General features: G+C 44.4%; 1 protein-coding gene across 4 annotated transcripts in view; it reads right to left on the bottom strand.

The window, feature by feature from the left end:
• Window positions 1–26491, bottom strand: part of NR5A1 (nuclear receptor subfamily 5 group A member 1) — a 174079-nt gene that overhangs the window by 109044 nt on the left and 38544 nt on the right. For all 4 annotated transcript variants that reach the window (XM_029613113.1, XM_029613114.1, XM_029613115.1 and 1 more), the window contains exon 4: window positions 19936–20576. In XM_029613113.1, the coding sequence (XP_029468973.1) occupies window positions 19936–20576 (641 nt within the window). The remainder of the gene's footprint in view (window positions 1–19935; window positions 20577–26491) is intronic.

Here is a 26491-nt window from a genome sequence, read left to right as displayed (position 1 = left end):
CCCTCCCGAACCCCCCCAAAATGCCTTAAATTACCTGGGGTCTAGAGGAAGGGTCCCGGTGTGATCTTTTACTCTCGGACCTCCGGGTGCATTGTAGAAATGGCGCCGGCGCTACCTTTGCCTTGTCATATGACAGGTCAAAGGTAGCGCCGGCGCCATTTTGTTTTTTGTCCCCCGACGTCAGGAGCATAGGAGATCGCTCCCAGACCCCCGCTGGACCCCCAGGGACTTTTGGCCAGCTTGGGGGGCCTCCTGACCCCCACAAGACTTGCCAAAAGTCCAGCGGGGGTCCGGACTGACCTCCTGCAGTCGAATCGTGTTGCCTTACGGCCAGCGCCATTTTGCACAAAATGGCGCCGGCCGTAAGGCAACACGATTCGACTGCAGGAGGTCGTTCCGGACCCCCGCTGGACTTTTGGCAAGTCTTGTGGGGGTCAGGAGGCCCCCCCAAGCTGGCCAAAAGTCCCTGGGGGTCCAGCGGGGGTCCGGGAGCGATCTCCTACCGCGAATCATTTTTCCGTACGGAAAAACGATTCGCGTGCAGGAAGTCATTCCCGGACCCCCGCTGGACTTTTGGCAAGTCTTGTGGGGGTCAGGAGGCCCCCCAAGCTGGCCAAAAGTCCCTAGGGGTCCAGTGGGGGTCCGGGAGCGATCTCCTACGCTTCTGATGTCGGGGGACAAAAAACAAAATGGCGCCGGCGCTACCTTTGACCTGTCATATGACAAGGCAAAGGTAGCGCCGGCGCCATTTCTACAACGCACCCGGAGGTCCGAGAGTAAAAGATCACACCGGGACCGTTCCTCTGGACCCCAGGTAATTTAAGGCATTTTGGGGGGGTTCGGGAGGGTGGGGGATTTATTTTAAAGGGTCGGGGTGGGTTTTAGGGTTGTTTTAGTGTGCCGGTTTTCCCGCCCTCCCCCTTCCCCCGATTTACGATTTTTTGACGATAAATCGGGGGAATTGTTATTGTATCGCGGCTCTAACGATTTTTGACGATTTAAAATATATCGGACGATATTTTAAATCGTCAAAAAACGATTCACATCCCTAATAGGTAAACATTCTATGTTGAGAAGTGATGACCATCATATAGTACCAGGATAACCCAATAGTTTCAAATCCCCAATATATGCTCAAATTATAATCATCGGTCATACACAGTGGTCTCTCTTTGTAGGATATGAATATTTTTAAAGCATATTTTCACTTGCATTTTAAATTTTTTAAATAGCACTGCAGACTGAATATGATATGAAAGACTACACTTATCTTAGTGCCCTTGCCTCTGAGTATTGTCACAAACTTGTGCACAGGTGAATCAACATTTGTTAGGTTTATTGAGCTCCATCTTCAACCCGACATTGCAATGTTTCAGAAAGACTCTTCCTTCTTCAGGGGTTAAACAGAGCATATAATCGTCTTTCACATAAGACCCAGATTCTAAAAAGTGCAGCAAAATATATTAAGACATCATATTTCAAAATATGTGATAAAACCTAAAACATTGTGTTCAAATAACGACATTTGTATTAAAAATGTCATAAAGAATGCATGTGCACACATATTTGCAGTCTTGTATATCATATTAAGTCTACAGCGATATTTTAAAAAATGTAAATACATATGATTTAAAAATATTCATATCCTACAAAGAAAGGCCACTGTGTATAACCGATGATTATAATTTGCGCACACATTGGAGATTTGAAACTACTGAGCTATCCCAGTGCTATATGATGGTCATCACTTCTCACCATAGAATGTTTACCTGTTGATCGTTTTAAAGTGAGATTAATTTGTTCAGATTATAAAATATGTATCTGTCTACCATTTAACATGAGTGTATATGTTTTCTTTAATCATGAATATCTGCAATGCATTTGTTATTTATATTCTGCTTTTCGGCATTTCAAAATGGATTACATTCAGGTACGGTAGGTATTTCCCTATCCCCAGAGGACTAATAATCTAACTGGGAGATGCATCAAGCCACAGGAGGGCTCTTACGCACATTAAACAGCGTATATCACGCAATATATGATGTTTATCATGCGATATAACCCTATCATGGTGAATACGCACGATATATATTTGTTATTTTGCAAAGCCTTGACCAGATTCCCTCCCCTATTGCAAATTGCTGCTTTGCATGCAATTTGGATGCTTGAATATTACAAATCTATGAATAGGCAATATGAATTAAATAAATTAACGCAGCCGACTTAGAAAGTTGTCAGCCATGTTAATGTACCTACACCTCCTGAGGAAACAGTAATCTAATGTGGGAGTCCCGGGACCCTATCACAAGTTTCAAGGCTCCTGCATTAGATTTAAAGAGCCATGCAAAATGTTTAAAAAATGCTAAAAATCATAAAAAGGTATATGGGGGGGGGGGGGGTCAAAGCCGATCCCCCTTCTCACCCCGGGGCCAGGGCAAGGTCCAGGCACCATTACTCAACCTCGTGGCTGTGGTCCAGTGCCCATATTTTGCCCCAGTCATGTCAGGTTGGCGCCATTTTGAAAATGGCGCTGTCCTGACCCAGGTCTAGGGGGTGCCTTGGACCCCAAAGCTGAATTGTTTTTGAAATTTGAAGATTTAGGGGATGTGGGAGAATGGATTGGGGGGTGGTTCTACACTAGACCACAACCATTTGGGGGATATGGGTGGGGGAACAGGGTGTCTCTATACTCCAGTGAGTATTTGTTTTATCAAGTGGAGGTTGGGAAGAAGGCAGGGACCTGCTGGGACATTATGGTATTAAAAGGAGGGTTTGAGGATACCATGTATTGAATTTTGACAGGGTTGGGGGCACCATCATTGCACGAACACCTCATTTATAGTTTTTTTTACTCGACATGCCAGAGCTGCTTCAAGTTGCGGCCCTCAGGTGAGAAAAGGGGTCAGCTTTGACACCCCCCCACCCCCACCCCCATACACACACACACACACCTTTTTAGGATTTTTATCAGTGCTTTTTTTGTTTACATGGCTTTTTAAGGTGATGGTGGCCCTGCTAGACAAAACAATGCAGCAATACAGCCACAATGTATTTTGAGAGGAGAGACCCACTATCGTGGCAACATCCCCCCATTAAAAAACATCATGCTTGAGGAATCTAGTTCTGGAACAATGGAGGGTAAAGTGACTTGCCCAAGGTCACAAGTAGCTGTAGTGGGATTTGAACCCTGGTTTCCCTGGTTTATAACCCACTGCTCTAACCATTAGGTTTCTCCTCCACTCCTGAATTGAAAACATATACTTTTCATACCTGTTTTAAAAACATACGCATGTATGTGTGGGAAAAAATTGTGACTTGCTCACATAAAACCCTGATTATATGTGGAAGTCAGCATATTTTAAAACATCCATGCATAATTTTATTTATTTAAGAACATAAGAACATAAGAACATAAGAAATTGCCATGCTGGGTCAGACCAAGGGTCCATCAAGCCCAGCATCCTGTTTCCAACAGAGGCCAAACCAGGCCACAAGAACCTGGCAATTACCCAAACACCTAGAAGATCCCATGCTACTGATGCAATTAATAGCAGTGACTATTCCCTAAGTAAACTTGATTAATAGCAGTTAATGGACTTCTCTTCCAAGAACTTATCCAAACCTTTTTTGAACCCAGCTACACTAACTGCACTAACCACATCCTCTGGCAACAAATTCCAGAGATTTATTGTGCGTTGAGTGAAAAAGAATTTTCTCCGATTAGTCTTAAATGTGCTACTTGCTAACTTCATGGAATGCCCCCTAGTCCTTCTATTATTCGAAAGTGTAAATAACCGAGTCACATCTACTCGTTCAAGACCTCTCATGATCTTAAAGACCTCTATGATATCCCCCCTCAGCCGTCTCTTCTCCAAGCTGAACAGCCCTAACCTCTTCAGCCTTTCCTCATAGGGGAGCTGTTCCATCCCCTTTATCATTTTGGTTGCCCTTCTCTGTACCTTCTCCATTGCAACTATATCTTTTTTGAGATACGGCGACCAGAATTGTACACAGTATTCAAGGTGTGGTCTCACCATGGAGCGATATAGAGGCATTATGACATTTTCCGTTTTATTAACCATTCCCTTCCTAATAATTCCTAACATTTTATTTGCTTTTTTGACTGCTGCAGCACACTGAGCTGACGATTTCAATGTATTATCTACTATGACGCCTAGATCTCTTTCTTGGGTGGTAGCTCCTAATATGGAACCTAACATCGTGTAACTACAGCTAGGGTTATTTTTCCCTATATGCAACACCTTGCACTTGTCCACATTAAATTTCATCTGCCATTTGGATGCCCAATCTTCCAGTCTTGCAAGGTCCTCCTGTAATGTATCACAGTCTGCTTGTGATTTAACTACTCTGAATAATTTGTATCATCTGCAAATTTGATAACATCACTCATCGTATTCCTTTCCAGATCATTGATATATATATTGAAAAGCACCGGTCCAAGTACAGATCCCTGAGGCACTCCACTGTTTACCCTTTTCCACTGAGAAAATTGACCATTTAGTCCTACTCTCTGTTTCCTGTCTTTTAACCAGTTTGTAATCCACGAAAGGACATCGCCTCCTATCCCATGACTTTTTAGTTTTCGTAGAAGCCTCTCATGAGGGACTTTGTCAAACGCCTTCTGAAAATCCAAATACACTACATCTACCGGTTCACCTTTATCCACATGTTTATTAACCCCTTCAAAAAAATGAAGCAGGTTTGTTAGGCAAGACTTCCCTTGGGTAAATCCATGTTGACTGTGTCCCATTAAATCATGTCTTTCTATATGCTCTACAATTTTGATCTTGAGGATAGTTTCCACTATTTTTCCCGGCACTGAAGTTAGGCTCACTGGTCTATAGTTACCCGGATCACCCCTGGAGCCTTTTTTAAATATTGGGGTTACATTGGCCACCCTCCAGTCTTCAGGTACAATGGATGATTTTAATGATAGGTTACAAATTTTAACTAATAGGTCAGAAATTTCATTTTTGAGTTCCTTTAGTACCCTGGGATGCATACCATCCGGTCCAGGTGACTTGCTACTCTTTAGTTTGTCAATCTGGCCTACTACATCTTCCAGGTTGACAGTGATTTCGTTCAGTTCGTCTGACTCATCACCCCTGAAAACCAACTCCGGAACTGGTATCTCCCCAACATCCTCACTAGTAAACACGGAAGCAAAGAATTCATTTAGTCTTTCTGCAATGGCCTTATCTTCCCTAAGAGCCCCTTAACCCCTCGGTCATCTAATGGTCCAACCGACTCCCTCACAGGTTTCTTGCTTTGGATATATTTAAAAAAGTTTTTATTATGAGTTTTTGCCTCTATGGCCAACTTCATTTCAAATTCTCTCTTCGCTTGTTTTATCAATGTTTTACACTTAACTTGACAATGCTTATGTTTTATCCTATTTTCTTCAGATGGATCTTTCTTCCAATTTTTGAAGGATGATTTTTTGGCTAAAATAGCCTCTTTCACCTCACCTTTTAACCATGACGGTAATCGTTTTGCCTTCCTTCCTCCTTTCTTAATGCGTGGAATACATATGGACTGCGCCTCTAGGATTGTATTTTTAAACAATGTCCAAGCCTGTTGAACACTTTTAACCTTTGCAGCTGCACCTTTCAGTTTTTTTTCTGACTATTTTCCTCATTTTATCAAAGTTTCCCTTTTGAAAGTTTAGTGTTAGAGCTGCAGATTTACTTATTGTCCCCCTACCAGTTATTAGTTTAAATTTGATCATGTTATGATCACTGTTGCCAAGTGGCCCCACCACCGTTACCTCTCTCACCAAATCCTGTGTTCCACTAAGAATTAAATCTAAAATAGCTCCCTCTCTTGTTGGTTCCTGAACCAATTGCTCCATGAAACAATCATTTATTACATCCAGGAACTTTATATCTCTAGCAAGTCCTGATGTTACATTTACCCAGTCAATATTGGGGTAATTGAAATCTCCCATTATTATTGCACTGCCAAATTGGTTTTGCTTCCCTGATTTCTCTTAGCATTTCATCATCTGTCTGACCATTTTGTCCAGGTGGACGGTAGTATACTCCTATCACTATACTCTTACCCAACACACATGGGATTTCTACCCATATAGATTCTACTGAGCATTTAGTCTCTTGTATGATCTTTAGCCTGTTGGACTCTATAACCTCCCGGACATAAAGTGCCACACCCCCACCAAGTTGATCCTCCCTATCATTGCGATATAATTTGTACCCTGATATAGCACTGTCCCATTGGTTATCCTCCTTCCACCAAGTTTCTGTGATGCCAATTATGTCAATCTCATCATTTGCTGCTATACACTCTAACTCTCCCATCTTACTTCTTAGACTTCTGGCATTGGCATATAGACATTTCAAAGTGTGTTTTTTGTTTGTTTTAACAACCTGCTTTTCAGTTGTTTGGGATAATTCGGAAATCATTAGTTTTGGTGATTTTTTTACATATAGGCATATGGACTATATTTGCTTTTAATGGAACCTCTCTGTTGGGATGCCCTAACTCTCCTGTTTCATTAGTATCCTTCAAGGATACATTTCTCCGAACCATGCACTGCTGAGTGACTGTCGGCTTTCCCCTTTGTTCTAGTTTAAAAGCTGCTCTATCTCCTTTTTGAAAGTTAGTGCCAGCAGCTTGGTTCCACTCTGGTTAAGGTGGAGCCCATCCTTTTGGAAAAGTCTCCCCTTTCCCCAAAAGTTTCCCCAGTTCCTTACAAAGCTGAATCCCTCTTCCCTACACCATCGTCTCATCCACGCATTGAAACTCTGGAGCTCTGCCTGCCTCTGGGGTCCTGCACGTGGAACAGGAAGCATTTCAGAGAATGCCACCCTGGAGGTTCTGGATTTTAGCTTCCTACCTAATATCCTAAATTTGGCTTCCAGAACCTCTTTCCCACACTTTCCTATGTCTTTGGTGCCCACATGTACCACGACAGCCGGCTCCTCCCCAGCACTAAAACAGTTTTTATATACCGTTAACTAGACAAAGTCCATCTTTACGGTTCACATTAAAACATTTAAAAACCAAAGGAGGAAAAGATACAATCAGTATAAATAGGCAATCAAGAACAAGAAAAATGTTTCCCATATAAACTATAAAAGTCCCCAGCTAAAATTGAAATCACCAGTTGAAATCACCAGTTTGCCCAGTCCTTCTGCAGGTTTACGAGACCCTCCTAGTTCTTCATTCTGGACTCTACCCAGTTCACCCAGACTTCCCACCCAACCGATAGTAAATGATAGACTGTCTGATATCAATTGCACAAGATAATCACCAGGTGTAAAATTACATAAATTGCAGAATGTGCACGTGTAAATCTCTTATAAAATTGCAACTTGAGCGCACACCCCTTAGCCCCGCCCTGGATGCTCCAGACTGCCCCTTTATTGCATGTAAATGTGCATGTGAGACCAAAAATATGCATGTAATTTTCATGTTTATAAAATAGCGAGTACACAAGTACAAGCTACTTACATGCATATATGCAAATTTTATGCACGGAAATGTTTTGAAAACTCAGCCATTAGGCTTTGCTTATTTAATTGATAGCAGTTTTGTGATATCTAGACTGGAGGCCTAAATAGTTATACCCTAGAGCAGTGCTTCTCAATCGGTGTGTCGCGACACAATAGTTTATCGCGTCTCCCGGTGTCCCACTACCTCATTCTACTTTCCTTTTGCCTTTTTCCAGCCCCCGTGGGCCAATTGGAAGCCTCCTTTCTTCCTACTCCCATTGCCCAATGGGAAGCTTCCTTCATTCTGCCTGCCCCCGCGCAGGCCAATCGGAAGCCTCCTCCCTACGAGTGGGAGTAGGAAGAAAGGAAGAAGCCTTTGATTGGCCAGTGAGGCAGGGGTGGGAGGAATAGAAGTTTTTGAACTCCGACGAAGCAAGGCCGCAGTGAAGAGGAATCCCGCCCCAATGAAGCAAAGACGCCATGAGAGCCCATTCCCATGGAGGAGAAGAGGAAACCCGACCAAGCAAGGCCGTCACAGCCCGTGGCGGCGAAGAGAAAACCCGACCCCGACCGAGGCCACCACGGGAGCCCATTTCTGTGGTGGCGAGAAAAGAAGGCCCGCCGGAGTAAAGCCGCGGTGGAACTGGAGCCTATCCCTGCAGTGAAGGAGGACGTTTTTGGTGAGAGCTGGAGCATCTGTGTGTGTGAATGAGTGCCTGGCTGAGAGCTGGTGCGTCTGTGTGTGAATGAGTGCCTGGCTGAGAGCTGGTGCGTCTGTGTGTGAATGAGTGCCTGACTGAGTGCTGATGCGTCTGTGTGTGAATGAGTGCCTGACTGAGTGCTGGTGCGTCTGTGTGTGTGAATGAGTGCCTGGCTGAGTGCTGGTGCGTCTGTGTGTGAATGAGTGCCTGACTGAGTGCTGATGCGTCTGTGTGTGAATGAGTGCCTGGCTGAGTGCTAGAGCTGTGGTCTGTGTGTGAATGAGTGCCTGGCTGAGAGCTGGTGCATCTGTGTGTGTGAATGAGTGCCTGGCTGAGTGCTGGTGCGTCTGTGTGTGAATGAGTGCCTGGCTGAGTGCTGGTGTGTCTGTGTGTGAATGATTGCCTGGCTGAGAGCTGGTGCGTCTGTGTGTGAATGAGTTCCTGGCTGAGAGCTGGTGCGTCTGTGTGTGAATGAGTGCCTGACTGAGTGCTGATGCATCTGTGTGTGAATGAGTGCCTGGCTGAGTGCTGGTGCGTCTGTGTGTGAATGAGTGCCTGACTGAGTGCTGATGCATCTGTGTGTGAATGAGTGCCTGGCTGAGTGCTAGAGCTGTGGTCTGTGTGTGAATGAGTGCCTGGCTGAGAGCTGGTGCATCTGTGTGTGTGAATGAGTGCCTGGCTGAGTGCTGGTGCGTCTGTGAGTGAATGAGTGCCTGGCTGAGTGCTGGTGTGTCTGTGTGTGAATGATTGCCTGGCTGAGAGCTGGTGCGTCTGTGTGTGAATGAGTTCCTGGCTGAGAGCTGGTGCGTCTGTGTGTGAATGAGTGCCTGGCTGAGTGCTAGAGCTGTGGTCTGTGTGTGAACGAGTGCCTGGCTGAGTGCTAGAGCTGTAGTCTATGTGTGAACGAGTGCCTGGCTAAGTGCTAGAGCTGTAGTCTGTGTTTGAACGAGTGCCTGACTGAGTGCTGGTGCTGTGGTCTGTGTGTGAACGAGTGCCTGGCTGAGTGCTGGTGCTGTGGTCTGTGTGTGAATGAGTTCCTGGCTGAGAGCTGGTGCGTCTGTGTGTGAATGAGTGCCTGACTGAGTGCTGATGCGTCTGTGTGTGAATGAGTGCCTGGTTGAGAGCTAGAGCTGTGGTCTGTGTGTGAACGAGTGCCTGGCTGAGTGCTAGAGCTGTAGTCTGTGTGTGAACGAGTGCCTGACTGAGTGCTGGTGCTGTGGTCTGTGTGTGAACGAGTGCCTGGCTGAGTGCTGGTGCTGTGGTCTGTGTGTGAACGAGTGCCTGACTAAGTGCTGATGCGTCTGTGTGTGAATGAGTGCCTGGCTGAGTGCTAAAGCTGTGGTCTGTGTGTGAACGAGTGCCTGGCTGAGTGCTAGAGCTGTAGTCTGTGTGTGAACGAGTGCCTGACTGAGTGCTGGTGCTGTGGTCTGTGTGTGAATGAGTGCCTGACTGAGTGCTAGAGCTGTGGTCTGTGTGTGAACGAGTGCCTGGCTGAGTGCTAGAGCTGTAGTCTGTGTGTGAACGAGTGCCTGACTGAGTGCTGGTGCTGTGGTCTGTGTGTGAACTAGTGCCTGGCTGAGTGCTGGTGCTGTGGTCTGTGTGTGAATGAGTGCCTGGCTGAGTGCTGGTGCTGTGCGTATGTGGGTGAATGAGTGCCTGGCTGAGATCTGGTGTGAATGGGTGCTTGGGTGAGAGCTGGTGTGAATGGGTGCCTGGGTTAGAGCTGGTGTGTGTGGGTGTGAATGGATGCCTGGGTGAGAGCTGGTGTGAGTGGGTGTGAATGGATGCCTGGGTGAGAGCTTGTGGGTGTGGGTGTGAATGGGTGCCTGGGTGAGAGCTGGTGTGAATGGGTGTGAATGGGTGCCTGGGTGAGAGCTTGTGTGAGTGGGTGTGAATGGGTGCTTGGGTGAGAGCTTATGTTTGTGGGTGTGAATGGATGCATGGGTGAGACCTGGTGTGAATGGGTGCTTGGGTGAGAGCTTGTGGGTTTGAATGGAAGCCTGGGTGAGAGCTTGTGTCTGTGGGTATGAATGGGTGCCAGGGAGAGAGATGGTGTGAATGGGTGAGAGAGCATTTGTGTGTGATTGAGAGCTTGTATATAAGAGACCATGAGTGTGATTGAGAGAGAGACTGGTCAGGGTGGTGATGTGTTTCTGTGTGAGAGAGAGAGACTGGTCAGGAAGATGACTGGTGTGAGAGAGAGAGACTGAGACTGGTCATGGGGTCTAATTGGGGGGGGTGACTGGTTGTGGGCATTAAGGAAGAGGACTGTGAGGACAGAGCTTCAGCAGCCCTTGCTGCTTCTGGTGAGTGCTATTGGCCTAAGGGAAAGGAGTAGGAGAGTTGCTGGAGAGGGTAAGTAAAGGTAGCTTTTTAAGGTTATTTTTCTTGATTGACTGCCATTTTAATTATTGGGTATTATGCCATGTCTGCTGTTTTGAAATATTTATTGATATTTGGACATGTTTTAATAATTGTTATGAGTTTTTAATTGTTGGATATTATTCTGTTCTAAAGATGTGAATCGTGTGCCAGATCGTCTTAACGATCAGATTCGGCTGGGGGGGGGGGGGGGGGGGCGGGGGAAATCTGATCGTTAAGATATGTGAATTGGAATCATTTCCGATTCCAATTCACATCGCTAATTTTTTTTTAGGGAGGCCCGCGCCGCTAAAAAAAAAACATGTTTCAACAAATTGTTTTGCGCTATGTTTTTAATGTTCATATGCATATGAACAACACAATAGCTGCGCTTTCAGTGAATGTTCTTTAATATAGAAAACAGAAGGTATAAACAAAACAAGAAAACATGTGCTTCCTGATTTACAGTTTGCAGGGAACAACCAGAGCATTCAAGAAGATGCAGTATCCCCTCATCAGGTAATTTGAGGAGAGAGACCCAATCCAACTGGCTATACTTCAGTGCTGCCTTGTTCAAACCCCACAATGGAGGCTCAGAAAACATTGTGCTAGCAGACAACTCTGCTGACTCACACTTAAGAACAGCTGGGTGAACAGGGTGGGTTATCCTGTATGGGAGGCTGGCTGGGCATAACTTAGCCCACAATACCTGGGAAGGCAATAACACCATGACTTCCCCACTTTCTCACAGATAAAATAGTTCTCTCTCTTGAGATCCAGTCAACTATCATATCCAGGTCTGGTGTTTCAAAACCAGCTTCAGTGCATTTTTTTTTTTACCTCTTGGGGGTGGTTGTTCCTCCAGGGAAGCAATGTATAAATGATTTTAAATAAATAAATAGATCAGTGTGATACCTGTATATGGCTCCAATTTAAACACTTAATCCTCCAATTTTCTTGGACTAGTCAGAGGGGCCAGAAGAGCTGAGCAGAAGATTCAGGGTCAAAGCAGGCAATAGGGACTTTCCTAATTTTCTTTGTCTAAAAGACCGCTAGTGAATCTGAAGAAAATCTGACCAGATTCGAAAATATAGCATGGAATAGCTGCATCATAACTAGAGGAACATTTGTAAATATACTTGTTGGGGTGATGTTCAAAGCCATTTGCATGCATAAAACCTGGTTTTATGCACATACATAGCTGTACTAAAATAGCCCAGGTCTGAATGCATGTAAAGGTACCACACATAGGGGGTCATTTTCTAACACTTATCGCGTGCGATAAGCCACTATCGCACACAGGCGGCGGAGTCGGGGCAGTGCGGGGAGGAGTTGGGGCGGCAACGAGGCAGACTCGGCGGTATCTTCGCTGGCGGCGATAAGGTAAGCCACATTATCATCTCCAGTAGTGTGCCCAATAGCACCACATTTCACGGTGGCGCTATTGGGTGTGAAAGCCGGCAGCAAAAACACCGCAGTGGTGCAATGACTGCCGGCTTTCACAGGCCCGCCCCCCCCCCCTTTGCCCCCTCCCCCGTCCCCCGTTTTCGCTGGATTCACCATTCTGCGATAGAATGGTGAATCCAGGCCATAATCCAGTTACGCATGTACTAGTGCACAAACTATGCAAAAGAAGGTGGAGCTTAGATGGAGTCAGCAGGCATGTGCATACTTTTTTATTTTAACCAATATGCACATAAGTTACACCCTCCAAAGAGGAGAAATAACTTTACACAAGTGAATATGTGTACTCATTAAGGCCTGGATTCACCATTCTATCGCAGAATGGTGAATCCAGCGAAAACGGGGGGCGGGCCTGTGAAAAACGGCAGCCATCGCACCACTGCGGTGTTTTCGCACCCAATAGCATCACCGTGAAAGGTGGTGCTATTAGACGCGCTACTGGCGACAATATCGTGGCTTACCTTATCGCCGCCAGCAAAGACATTGCTGAGTCTGCCTCCTTGCTGCCCTGACTCCGCCTCGCGCACGCTATTGCACGTGATAAGCATTAGAAAATGACCCCCTAAATTACCTCCATATTTTCAAAGCGAATTTACACACATAAATTTGTTTTGAAAATACTCAGTATAGACTGTGCATACAATGTATGCACAGACTTATCATTATATGAGCTGTTTGAAAACTACCCGCCCTGTGTCTATGGAGAGGACAGGTAGACTGCAGATAGTAAGCACTGAAAGTGGAGCAGAGGTGTAGCCTCATGGTTAGAGCAGTAGGGCATAAATCAGGGAAACCAGAATTCAAATCTCCCTTATAACCTTGGGGAAGACACTTCACCCTCAACCATAAACTTAGATTATGAATCTTCTAGAGACAAGTAAATACCTACACAGTACCTGACTATAATCCACACTGAAGTGGCTGAAAGGTGGAATATAAAAAATAAAATGCCCCCAAGTGGATACCTATTTAAGAATTGCACTTCAAAGGTAGGGTGGTGGCCATGGTAAGGTTGGTGAAGGGATTTTGAGGCAGGCACTGTTAGAGAACCATATTCAAATGTTCTCTTATCATAACTCATATTGCATGTGTCCCAAGGAAAGCCTTTCATAGAGAGAGCCCAGCGTATTGCAATAAAGCACTAAAAAGTAAAGTTTCAGTCACAATTAAGTGTCTAACCTAGCCTGCCAAATTTTGTCTTGCAAAGTTTAGACTAATTTTCAGCTTAATTTAGCTGGCTAGATACAGCTCACTCAAACTTGGGCACTTCAAAGCTTAGCTGGTTGGCATTGAAAATCAAGGCTAGCACGCTAAGTCGTCTCAACAAACCCCTGTGCAAGCTGGTCATTCTTCCACCTCCTGGCAGCCCTGATCAATCTGAAACAGTGATTCACCCAATTCCTGATCCTCTTGGTAGCCCTGATCAAACTGAAACATTGATTTCTAACCAGCCCTGAACGCCTTGCCCCAATCCTGGCAGCCCGATGTCAATAAAATCACCAACCCCCAGCAGCATCCAATAGTTCCCTATCTACGCCTGGCATCCTGCTCAGGAAGGAAGAAGTGATAAGCTTTTACCTCCTTCCTGCTCCAGTGCCAAGTGGCTCACGACACCAGTGGAAACTGCTAATGATACCGGTAATCTCAGTCATTTTGACGTTGGGCTGCTGGGAAGTGAAGGGATTGGGGGCTCTTGAGAGCTGGTGTTTCAGTTTTATCAGATTGCCAGGAAAACTGGATCAGGGCTTGGGAGTATCAAGTGTTTTCAATCTGATCAGGCTGCCGAGAGTGTGGGGGGGGGGGGGGGGGGGGGGGGGAAGGAAGGGGGGAAAAAAACAACAGCATGCAGGGGAACTGGTGTTTCAGTTTTATCAGACTTCCAGGAGGGATGGAGAAGTTAAGTGTTTCAAGTTCACCAGGCTACATTGAGTGAAGAGAAGAGTCAGGGCTCAGGGGAACTTAGTGTTTCAGTCTGATCGAGCTGACAGGAGCCAGCGTTTCCGTTTGATTCGGCTGCTGGGAGGGAGGGAAGGGAATCAAGAGAGTCAATGTTTCTATTTGATCAGGCTGCAGGAAGGGAAGAGTGTGTGTGTGTGTGGGGGGGGGGGGGGGGGGATCTGACGCGGGGAACTGGTGATTCAATTTGACCCGACTGAAGGGATGGAGGGAGTGGGGGCTCAGGATGTTACAGTCTGATCATGTGCAGGAGGAAGGGGAGGGTTGCTAGTTTTGTGTGTGTGAATGGGTGGGCAGGGAGGAGAGGGGTGGCCTTCATAGCCCTTGGCACTTCATAGCTTAGGTCAGAGGTCCAATTCCAAATATAGCCCAAGTGACTTTAGGCCAGTACTTCGAGCACCTTGAGTAAGCTGGGTTAGCACCAAAAATCAGCATTAGCCAGTTAAGTCTTTCCCATTTCCCAACCATGCCCCACCCATTTTCTAGCTGGCTAAATTTAGGCTCCTAATGAATCTAGGATACTATATGTAGCTGTTTAGCAGCCCTAGACAATTTTCAAAGGGGCCGATGGTTAACTCCTTTGAAAACTGAATCCTTAAGGACCTTATTAAGAAAAAAAAAGACTTTTCCTCATTTTGTGCCTATGGAAAAAAGAAATTATTGAGTGAGGCCCTCAACCAGAGATCAATAGCTTTGTCAGCTCTAGAAACCTGACAAAATGTATTCTGTAAGAATGTGGTGGTGGTTGCTGCTGTGCTTTCAGGGGGTAATTCCATAATACCCTACATAAGTTGGCAAATGTGCACAACAGTTACTCCAATTTTCAAAACAGACTAATGCCCACAAATCCATTTTGAAAATTAGCCAAGCAAAAACTATGCGCACACACTTACACTTCCTGAGAGAATTTATATTCTAAACTCAAAAAATCCGCACATAAGTCCCAACCCTGCCCAGACTCTAGCCCCTAGAATGCCTCTGCCCTATGCATATATCAGTATGTGCAGACAGTGTGTATGCACACAATTTTTTTTTTTAAGGTCAATGGCTGCAGATTGAGCGCTACTTTATTTGCAGAAGTCCCTTTGAAAATTAGCCTTTAAAAGTTCCATACAGAAGGAACACCCTAGATATCTCAAGAGACGCAAAAAGATCTTGTAAACTCTCCAGAGAACCTACAATTCCCACCCTACTTCAATGAGAGAGATACTTCCTCACAGTATTATAATGTCTCAAACTATGTGCTGTATATACCTCTGTAATTATCTATTCTTCAACTAGGGATGAAAACTCCATGCATAAAAAATAATGCACTCATCCTATACAGCTTAAGAGTTCTGCTCCTGAGAATCCCAATGTGCCTTAAAATTCATTTTTTTAGGAACATTCACACAAGCATGTTTAAATGGTTTTCTCAAGGTCAAACAGAAGGTCAGTGATCAAGGGAATTTTAACTCATAGTTCCATGTTCTAATTACTCGGCCACGTTATTATTAACCAATTGCACTTGGTTAAACTGAGATCTTGGATTAGGATACAGAGAGGTCTAGCCCAGGAGACATGAGTCCCTGTTCATGCTGTATTAGGCCAGTGGCTCCCACAGTAGTTCTCATGATCCCCCAGCCAGTCGGGTTTTCAGGATACCCACAGTGAATATGCATGAAATATATTGGCCTACACTGGAGACCCAGTATACAGAAATTTGTCTCATGCATATTAATGTGGATATCCTGAGACTCCTGACTGGCTGGGAGTTCACGAGAACAGGTTTGGGAAGCCCTGCATGAGAGTATTCATCCTCCTTCTAGGAAGTCCTTAATAATTACAACCACCACCTCTGTAACTATTTTAGAGATCTTTCTAGTGACGACTTGATTATTTTAGCTGACTAAAGTTTTACAGACAGGCACTTTCACAGAAGAGTGGCAAGCATGCTAGTGACCTTATCTGAGGCTGTCCACTACTAATATGCTGCTACATGGCAGTATCGATTTTTTTTTCCCAATGACTGTGGATAGAATTGTCTCAACTATAATTTCTCAATGTTACATCTTTCAATTATATCTTTGGCTTGACACAGCAGCTCGCTCGACCAGTTATTGCATTGACACCTGGCCCCTGACAGTGATGAATCTTAAATCATTACCCCAAAGGAGACAGACTGGATTGCTTTGTCACCTCAATTCTGCGTTGGCTGTGCAGGCTCTATCTCCTGGACTGTAATGATCCTGCCTGGCTGCTGTGTAGCAACAGAGTAAAGTATTGAGCAGACAAGAGTCAATAGGGGGTTAGGACACAGAAAAGAGAAAAGAATTAAATGTGCTTAAGGAAACGAAAAATGAAATGAGAAAAAAAAGACACAGCACAGCAAAGTGTACAAATTACCTTAGCATCCCAGGTTTTCGAACCGCTGATGGAACTCTAGTGTCTACTACTGGGGTAGGAGGTTTCAGAGTACCAGGATTTGCTAGCGTTAGTTTACATATACTTAAATAACAAATGCAATAGAACTGCCACAACTGGCATAGCACATAATGCACACATTGCAATGACGCTGAAAAACCAGCACGCCAAAGGTGTGCGCGCTGAAATAACATTGAAAAACTGCTGCTTTACCACTGGAAGACCATTTCATTTCAGCTCCTACTAGACTAGGTGAAATTCTGAAAGCTGAGGGTTAAGATAAGAAACCGATGTGTTCTGTTACTGTGTGTTTAGGATAAAATGATGGGGTACGCATTTTGTGCATAAGTATCTGAGGTCTGTGATGCTGCATTGTGCAGCTGGGAGGTCTGTCTAACAGCCTTCATTCAGAGGGGTGAACAAACATCCTAGAATACATATGTAATACAGCTTCCCTTTAAATTCAACTGTATTACAAAGGTTTACTTCACTTCAGGAGAAAGAAGAAGTTTGCAAGAAAAGAAATAAGAAAGGAAGGAATTATATATTTGTAGGTTTATAAACATAGTTTAGTATCCACTTGATAGTCCTTCTTCAGAATTTGTTAGCAACTCACCTTGTACCTCTATAGTGCTGGCTACATCTAGTAACCTACGGTAGTACCAACATGGAAATGAATAGTAGTAGTAGTAGTAGTAGTAGTAGTAGTAGTAGTAGTAGTAGAAGACAACACTGGTTGATCTTAAATAAAACCAAACCACATCCAACTTTTCTTTATGTCCCAAGTTTACATTTTGCCTCTCCGGCTATCATGGCAGAGTTTCACAGCTCAAGACTAAACTGGGATAGTCTGGAGCAAGGATTGAATTGCTTTGTACAACAGAAGACAAGAAACGTGATGTTTTGCTATCAACAGGCATTTAGGAACATAAGCATATTTCAAGATGAGATAAACTGTGGGATTCAGCCCATGGAATGCTAGTCTCACAGGCCATGGGCTGGAACATTAATTTATCTCACTCTATAAGTTATCCAGTTCAAAACACTCCCTTTTCTCCTCATAGCGCAGCACTAGACAGTCAAAAAGAGAAAGAAAAGAATTAGTAATTTTCAATTTATTTTCTCCAACATTTGGAAATTAGGGCACACTGAATATTTGTTTCCAACATAAATTCCTGTGAGGCCCAGCAAAAGGTTAGAGGGCAATCTGGTGAATGGAAAGAAAACTCTAAAATATCACACACTAGAACTATAAAAACAAAATGTCCTTCTGCTGGCGTATAATTAGGATGAACGTACAAGCTCCATGTCTAGGGGGGACAGGCTGAATCAGTCCTGCGTTTGCCCCATTGCTTAAATGGATTTGTACTGATTGCCCTGTGACAAGTAAGAACTACATATTCCTACATGCAATGGCTTAAATCCAGGACAGGCCCAATTTGTGCAAAGAGCTATACAATTACCCTAAAGGGCATTTTCGATAAGCCAGCAAGTAGACAAGTGAACTGGCTAAAGTTAGCTGGATAACTTGCTCTGGATATCCCACTGAATATCCCCAATTAAAGTTGTCCACTAAACGTAGCTGGATAGCTTTAAATCAAACTGGATACCCTTTTGAATATTGTCAGTTAGGTATAAAGATAACTTTAGTCTTAACTGGCTGTATTAAAAAAAAATAGCTGGTTAAGTGGAGCTATGAGGCTTAAAAAGAAAAAGATTGCAGGCCTACTGGCCCAAACATGTCTTCGTCCTCCCTCCTGTGGGTCCAAATGTTTGGCACTACCGGACTGTCCCCACCCCCAAATCCACTCCATCTAACAGTTTGAAAAATCTAATTGCCTGGGCCAGTCCTGGTCTCTCCCTCTCTGTTCCTGCCCACCACTCCCTGGTCCCAGAAACATGTTAAAACATTTTACAGGCTCCAGGGCTCCCCCATCTTAACCCTTACCCTCCCACCCTCTTGATACCTTAAACGTGCTTAATTTTCACCCCGGGTCACGGTGGCAGCCAGCCACCACCCAGGCCCAGCGCTAAGCAGCTGCCCTGCAAGCGTATGACTCCAGCAGGGCCTTCCTAGAAGCACTACCCTAGAAGCCGGCATTTCCAGTTTAGCTGCTTAGTGATGGCAGAAGTGTCAGGCCCAGGTCGCAGTAGGCAACTACCGCAATCCAGGCTGAAGACTAAAGGAGATTAAGGTACAGGGAGGGTGGGAGAGAGAGCTTACAAAGTTTTTAAATATTTTGATGGGACCCAGGAGTGGTGTGAGACCAGGATCGGCCCTGGAGATTAGATTTTTCAGACTATTAGATGGAGGAGTTTGGGGGGGAGGGGGGAGGGAGAGGGCTGCAGGCTCGGTCCAGTAAAGCTGAGCATTTAGACAACAGGTGAGAGAGTAGGAGGGACATAGTTAGGGCCAGTAGGCCTGCAATCTATTTTTTTTTTTTAGCTTCACTTCATCACTTAACCAGCTATATTCTTTTGAATATAGCCAAATAAGACTAAAGTGATCTGGGAACATCTTTAGACCAGCTCTCGGGCACATCTAGAGTTAGTAAAATAACTTATCCAGCTAACTCCTAATATCAGACTTAGCCAGATAAATTATTCACCTAACTCTCCCCCACCCTGGAGCATCCCCAACACACACCCTTCTTTTTTGGCTAAATCTTACCCTGATAAAGACTTATCCAGCTAACTTTTAGCTGAATAAGGGAATATTCTAAACTAGCTATTTAGATGGATAACTCACAAATTATCTGTCTAAAAGGCTTTGAATATTGACCTTCCTATGTACAGTGGTATATTTTTGCACTATAAACCCACAGATAGCATTTCAAGCTACCTGACTTTTTTTTTTAGTAGAAATACTAAAATGCCTTTTCATGCTCGGCTATAAAACAAAATATCTGTTTCATTTAAATTTGTCATTGTAAAGATTTATAAATAAAACAAACTGGGAAATGAGAATAGATGCTATTTTTCACTATATAGAACATTTTCATAAGGAAATGTTTCTCCCTCCCTCGAGTGTAATCAGTTTGCACAGGAGCAAAGTGGTCCATGAGAAATAACAGCACTTGAATTCTTGCATTCACATTGTAATTTGGATCAGAACTGATGAAACACAGAAGTAATATCTTACTCCAATTAAATCTGCATTCTGATATGTTTATGTCAGTATTCAAATTGAGATGAATCTTTTACAGTTTTCATTTATCCAGTTGTTAAGGTACTAAAACTCAGGAAAGGATACAAATATTCAATGCATCAAAAACTTGAAAGCATAGAAATGAAAAATTATATACTTGATTGAAATCTTGCTCCTTGGATTAGGTTTCACAGCATTTGGGGGACTGAGGGGAAAAAGAGTGTTTCAGAAGCACATCTGACATCGACATTGACCTTGTACTTGGGCATGAAATACAGTTCTGAAGGGACCTATACTCTTACCTTCTCTTCTACAGGAGGCCAACACTTAACAAGTCCATTTTGGATAAGCTGGCATTTATCACTCTAAGAGCCACTGTTTACATTTCTATTCACACTTTTGTCTTTAACAAAATATTGTCCCTTACCTCCAGTTCCTTGAAGAAAATGCAGCTTCTTGCCCATTCAACTATGGAGAAGAGTGTCTGATCTGCCATCTTGCACATGAGACCAAAGGTGCTGAGTTTCTCCTGCCGGTTCTTGCCCTGTTCTTGCTGCAGACAAGTCAATATCCGAGCCTTGACCTGTGGTTCATCTGGTTCTAGCTGCAGTAGCTTGAGGATCACCTCCGGGATATCAGGTGGTGGACTATTTGGATAGGCATCTGAGTATGCATAGCTGGGTATGGACTCGTGTGAATTTGTGTAGTGATCAGGGTATTCAGATTTGATGGTGCGATTGGGGAAGGATGAATAATGATAACCGGACAGTGCCCCATGGTTTGGCATAGTCATTCCCAGTGATGGTGCACCATATGGGCTTCTGTCATAGTCTACTGGTGTCATTGTGGCAGGATTTGGGGGTAAATTCTTGGACATAGAATGGATGCCATGGATGTTGGAGGAGAGAGTGTAATCAGTTTGCACAGGAGACACCATCTGAGGCACAGTCTCTAGCTTAAAGCCATTGGCACGTATCAGGGCTTTCTTCTGCTGCTTTAAGGCACGATCTCGCTTGTACATGGGCCCAAATTTATTTCTTCCTCCTCTCATGCGGTCGGCACGCACCGCTAGTTAAAAAAGAAAGATCAATTCAAGAAAAATCCCTGAAGAGAGAGGCTAAGGTTATAAAAAAAAAAAACAAAACTAAATAAAATAAAAGGTATTTAAACATTAACTAAAGAAATGACCGACTCCTGCATGTAAAATCACTTGTCTATAAAGAACAACTGGCTACTAAGATAATAAAGGTTGATATTTCTTATTAAGTTTTAGTTTATTAATATAATACAAAATGGCAGTTTACAAAAAATGTGTTTTAGAATTTATAATCTGGGGAGATGTGATTTTTTTTTTATTTTATAATAGTCCTCTGTAAAAAAAAAAAAAAAATGGTTGGGGATGGGTTGGGCAGAGGGGGGCTGTGTTCTATAAAATTCAGCAAACAGGCAGCATTTCCAGAAAATTACAGCACTGCTACTTCTAACACTTCAGGATCAGCTGAGGACCACTATTCCCTGTAAGCTGCACATGTAGACATGCACACAGGTCATAAAACAAGCGCACACAAGCAAAGGAAAATATAATGGTGCTTTAAAGAATACTGTGCACAGTTTGGTATACCACATGGCACATAAGAACTGTTTTACAGGTTCAGCCCAGAAAAAAATATTAGAGGGAATACCAGTCAGGACCCACTCCTTTGAGGTTCTCCCATAGTCCATAAACAAAACCAGTCTGGGCATCTCTTTCCCTCGCTCAGAAACCCACACTCTAATCATCTGGAAACTCTTCCCTTTTGCTGGGTGCTGAATAGCAACTGTGCATTTGCATCACAATATGGGTGAGGGAGCAGGGTTTCATGGTCAACCATAGTTTTGTGGCTCACAAGTGCAACACAAGCTTACACAGCCTGAGTCTGAGACTTCCTCTCCAATGTATGACATGAAGGTCAACGCCCTTCACTGTTCTCATGCTGTGGGCCTAAGGTCATCCAGCCCATCTCTCATGATGCCCACAACTGTATCCCCACATAATAAAGCAGGCTTTGAGGAAGAGCATGTACATAGGCACAGAAGTGACAGGAGGGCAAACTCCTGTCTCTAAATGTCACTGCTCACTGCACCCCTGCAAAACATATCCTTCTCAGTCACTAGATGTAACCTTTGAAAAGAGATCTACATATATACCAAAATAAAGTCTAACAAAATATCAGAGGGAAATCAATGCACAATCAAAGATTAAAAACCAAATAAAAATTCAGTTTATCTCCACAAGGTCTTTCTCTTGACATTATTAGCAGTGACAGTGAAGCCAGAAGTCTGCAAAATAATAATTTGCCTCATGACCCAGGTTTTGAACATTGGTTGAATTACCAGTTTCTTATCAAGAGGTTCTGCCCAGCCGTGCTAAATGTAGTCCCTTGTTTCCATAAATGTTAACAAGGGACTGCTGGACCCCACCCCCCCAACACATCAGTTGTGTCTTTTCTTCGGCAGCACCTCGAAAATACTTATCAAGATAATGCAGATTCTGTCTATAATCATAGCCTGTGTTTAAAATCATGGGATCAACAAACTAAAAGTATCAATTTCTAATCACAGAAAATTTGGAGCTAAATATGCATGCAGGTCTATTTCTTTTCATGTGATAAGGAAATAGACAGCATTCTCTGTTGTGAAAGTCTTGTCCCTAATTATGCCACTGTTAAAAGTTTTCAGGGCAAGTCTGACAGCTCAGCAACAGTGCTGTGCCCTGCCAAGCAGAAGATCCAGGCTCGATCTCTAAACTCAGAAAGCCAGGGTTGGGGATGCTATGGAGGAGTTTGTCCCAGCAAAAGTGCCAGCTCTGTGGAGGCAGTGGGTGCTTGAATACGCAAAGTATTGACCAAACTCCCTCATTGTGTCCAGAGAGCGATAATTAATTTGTGATGAGTTTAGTACCCCCAGCTGACTTCAAATATCAGCTCCTATAAGTCCCAGTCATTGCTCAATGGTGATGCAAGGGACCAGATTCCAGAGAAAACTGTGGCTCCCGGCCATGCTAGAATGCACAGGGAGAGGCCACGACCAGCAGAAAGCAAAGGAAGAAAGACCTCACCTACAATATTGTGTCCAAATGGGGAGGACAACACTAGAGAAAAATATTTCTTCCTGCAAAGGGTGGTGGATGCATGGAGCAGTCACCCAGTGGAGGTATTGAAGACAAAAACAGTAATGGAATCAAGAAAGCCATGGATAAGCCCAGAGGCTCCACAGCCACAAAGATGGGGAAAAGTGAGAGATCAACTGGGGATCTATGGCATTATATACCAGGAATGATATTGAGCAGACAAGATGGGCCTTATGGTCTTTATATGACATCATAGCCTGTGGCTGCAAATGAAGACTCATGGTAATATTGTGCAATAGAAGCAGGTGCTGATCAGGGGTGGCTCAAGGCAATCTGCTGCCTGAAGCACGGGATGAGATGGCGCCCCCCGCCCCTATCTCTCCCTCTCATACACAGGCACCCTCTCATACACACACTCACACACCCTCTCATACACAGGCACTCACAAAACAATCACAGGGCCAATCTCTCATTCTCTCACACACATTTTAGACCGTTTCTTCGGCAGTTGGCGGCACCACAGGGTTTCATCATCTGCCGCCAGCTCCGGGAAAGGCCGGTGGTATGGCAGGGCCTCTTCTTCTGCTGTTGGCTCCAGGGAAAAGCCGGTGGCATCACAGGGCCTTGCTTTTGCTGGCAGGGAGTAGGAACCCCACCAGCACGTTATTTCTGTGTGTCACCGCGAGGCCGCGGCAATGGCACTCCTCCCCTCTGTTAGCACCTGGGGCAGACCACCCCCTCGCCCTCCCTTAGAATGCCTCTGAGATGAAGGAGACCCGGCTGCTCGGGGGGGGGGGGGGGATCTGCGCGGGTCCTTTGTTGTTTTGGTGGCAGGGTGAGGCGGCCGCTAAAGGAGTTTGGAGGGACAGTTTTTGATGCTTCCAAAGTTTGCCAGCTAAAGCAGTCACCTCACCCCACCTCATAGAGCCACCCCTGGTGCTGATTAGTCTGCAAACTTAAAGGGGCAGGATGATGCTGCCAGGCCAAAAATACAATTAAAAAAATAAAGAACAATAAAAGTTTTTTTTTAAATCTCTACTATATTCAGGACTCCATAAGTATATAGCTTGAGGTTTGCTCTACTTCAAAATTTGTGGTGTGTTGACAGAAAGACATCTCAATAATGAGATGTTAATTTAAATGTTTTGTCCAACTAAGTTCCAAAAACTTAGCTAGACAAACTACAAATTTTGGAAATCCTGCCAGTTTCATCTATGTTTTAGCTGGCTAAAACCATAGCTGAATAAGTCAGGTCAGTCCTCATGGAGCAAAATTATACAGCTAATTCAGCTGTATAGATATCAATGCCAACATTACGCATTATCTGGCTAAGTAAGTAGGATAACTTTAGGACTACCTCAGAGCAGTACTAAAGTTAGACAGATAAACTTAGGTTAATTTTTAGATAGCCAAGTATACTCAATGGTGCTCCCACACAGCTGAATATCTGGACAGTTTAGGAGGATAAATTAATGCAGCTAATCGAGCCAGAGACCCCATGACTGAATATTGATCCCAATGAACATAAACATTCCATTAAACATTTAAGCCATCATCTCACAAAATCTGCCCGAAACACAATACTGCTTTTTATCTCACTGTTTATGTCTTCTTATTATAAACTCCCAGAAATTCTTGAAGGTACAGACTACAGAAAATAAATTGTGCTGTTTCAGTATGTTTCCTTTAAAATGTATCATTCTTGATGCCATCAAGTTTCCTTGCTGTAGTTTAGGGGTGCTTATCTCCAAGGCACTGGGGTCTATACATTACAGCTTAACTAAGAACATTTAGGGGTAGATTTTATAATTTTGCGCGAGCGCATACTTTTGTTCGCTCACCAGGCGCGAACAAAAGTACGCTGGATTTTATAAGATACGCACGTAGCCGCGCATATCTTATAAAATCCGGGGTCAGCGCGCGCAAGGGGGTGCACATTTGTGCAACCTTTGCGCGCCGAGCCCAGCGCGCGCTGCCTGTTCCCTCCAAGGCCGCTCCAATTTCGGAGCGGCCTCGGAGGGAACTTTCCTTCGCCCTCCCCCCACCTTCCCCTCCCTTCCCTTACCTAACCCACCCCCCCGGCCCTATCTAAATCCCCCCTTACCTTTGTTGCACGATTTACGCCTGCTAAAAGCAGACGTAAATCTGTGCGCGCCATCGGGCTACTGGCGTGCCATCACCCGACCCGGGGGCTGGTCCGGAGGCCTCGACCATGCCCCCAGGCCGGCACCACGCCCCCAGGCCCGCCCCCGCAACGCCGTGTCATTTAGGACACGCCCCCGACACGCCCTTTTACAAAGCCCCGGGACTTACGCGCATCCCGGGGCTCTGTGCGCACCGGCGGCCTATGCAAAATAGGCGCGCCGGGGTGCGAGGGCCCTGCACGCATAAATCCGGCCAGATTTACGCGCGCAGGGCATTTAAAATCCGGCCCTTAGTGTGCACTCTGTACAGCAAGCTATGCTCTAAGGCCCTAACATGCAAGCTAAACAAATCCCTAAGGATGTTAGCTGCTTTGTGCTAAAATTAGGCTGATATTCAACACTATTTAGCTGGATTAGTAGAGACTTGTTCAGCTAAGTGGCAGCTGCTGAATATCCAACTGCGATCAGAGGTCACCGCTTAACCGGATAAGTTGGGGCATGATGTGGATGGATCAGGGAGGAGCTACTTATTTGGTTAATGTAGTTAGATAAGTGCTGATATTCAGACTTATCCAGTTAAGTTAACCGGATAAGTTAGATCCACTCAATAGCAGGTCTAAAGTTAGCCAGATAAGACTTAGCTGGTTAACTAACGACTTTTACGGAGATATTCAGCAGCATGGCTATCCATGCTGTTGAATATAGCTTGTAAGGAAGCAGGAGAAGTTTTATCCAGCTAACTTACTTAGCTGGATAAGTTTGAATATGTACCCCAGCATGTAAATATTAAGGAATGTCATATGAAAATGAGGTTTTAGCAGGTACTTCAAAATAGCATGGTATATTCTCCTGCACCCACTATTTAGCACAAAATCTAATAACATCTGCCTCAGACCAGCAGATGTTAATTTTTTAGTATGCATGTTATGTCAAGGGTTCACCTAATAGGATGCACTGGATGTTATCAAAGGAAACAATGAAGCTGTTAGTAGAGGACAGATGAGAGACAGAGTGGAGAAGGCCAGAAAGGGAGAGACACCAACATACTCTCGAGCACTTCCAAAATAATACCACTTGTATTTAAGCAACAAAATATATTCTCATCCAAAAAGGTTCACTGATGACATCTGTTTTTTAAATACTGTCATATTGCATATTATGCAATATGCAGATCATTATGCATATTGCAAATCCAGGCTCATCCCACAAGTTCCAGTTGAACACCATGATTGTGCTGAAACGTGGAACTGTATGTGTTCTATCTCCTTATGGTTGTAGATAGCACAAACAACCTGCAGGACAGGTGTTACAGTGCAGACAAGGTTGTAGCAGTTGAGCCATAAATCTCTCACTGAAGACATCTATTGGAAACTCAAAGGACTGCTCATGAGGCAGCCTCTTCTCACCCAAGGGTGAATGCCCCTCTCCAGCCTTTCCACCTTTGGTCTGTGACTTTCTGAGATGTCACCTCTGAGTGGCATGGCTGGAGTAAATCCATGGAAAGGGGGATTAACTTCAGGGGATGGGACACAATTGCCTGAAACTTGTTTTTCTGGTGTATGGTGATAGACATTGCTGTGCCTAGTCTGTCCAAAAGACAACTGTAAGCATTCTGAGGCACCAGGAAATACGTCAACATGCCATTACTGCCCTCAACACTATAAGCTACTTGTAGAAGTGGGGGGAAGGAGCAGTCAGATGCCGGTGTTCTTCTGACTCAGGGCTGACAA

Source organism: Rhinatrema bivittatum, chromosome 8 (assembly GCF_901001135.1).
Source record: "Rhinatrema bivittatum chromosome 8, aRhiBiv1.1, whole genome shotgun sequence".
Classification (NCBI taxonomy): domain Eukaryota; kingdom Metazoa; phylum Chordata; class Amphibia; order Gymnophiona; family Rhinatrematidae; genus Rhinatrema; species Rhinatrema bivittatum.
Note: the sequence above shows the minus strand (reverse complement) of the source record. Positions and strands in the feature narration are given on the sequence as shown.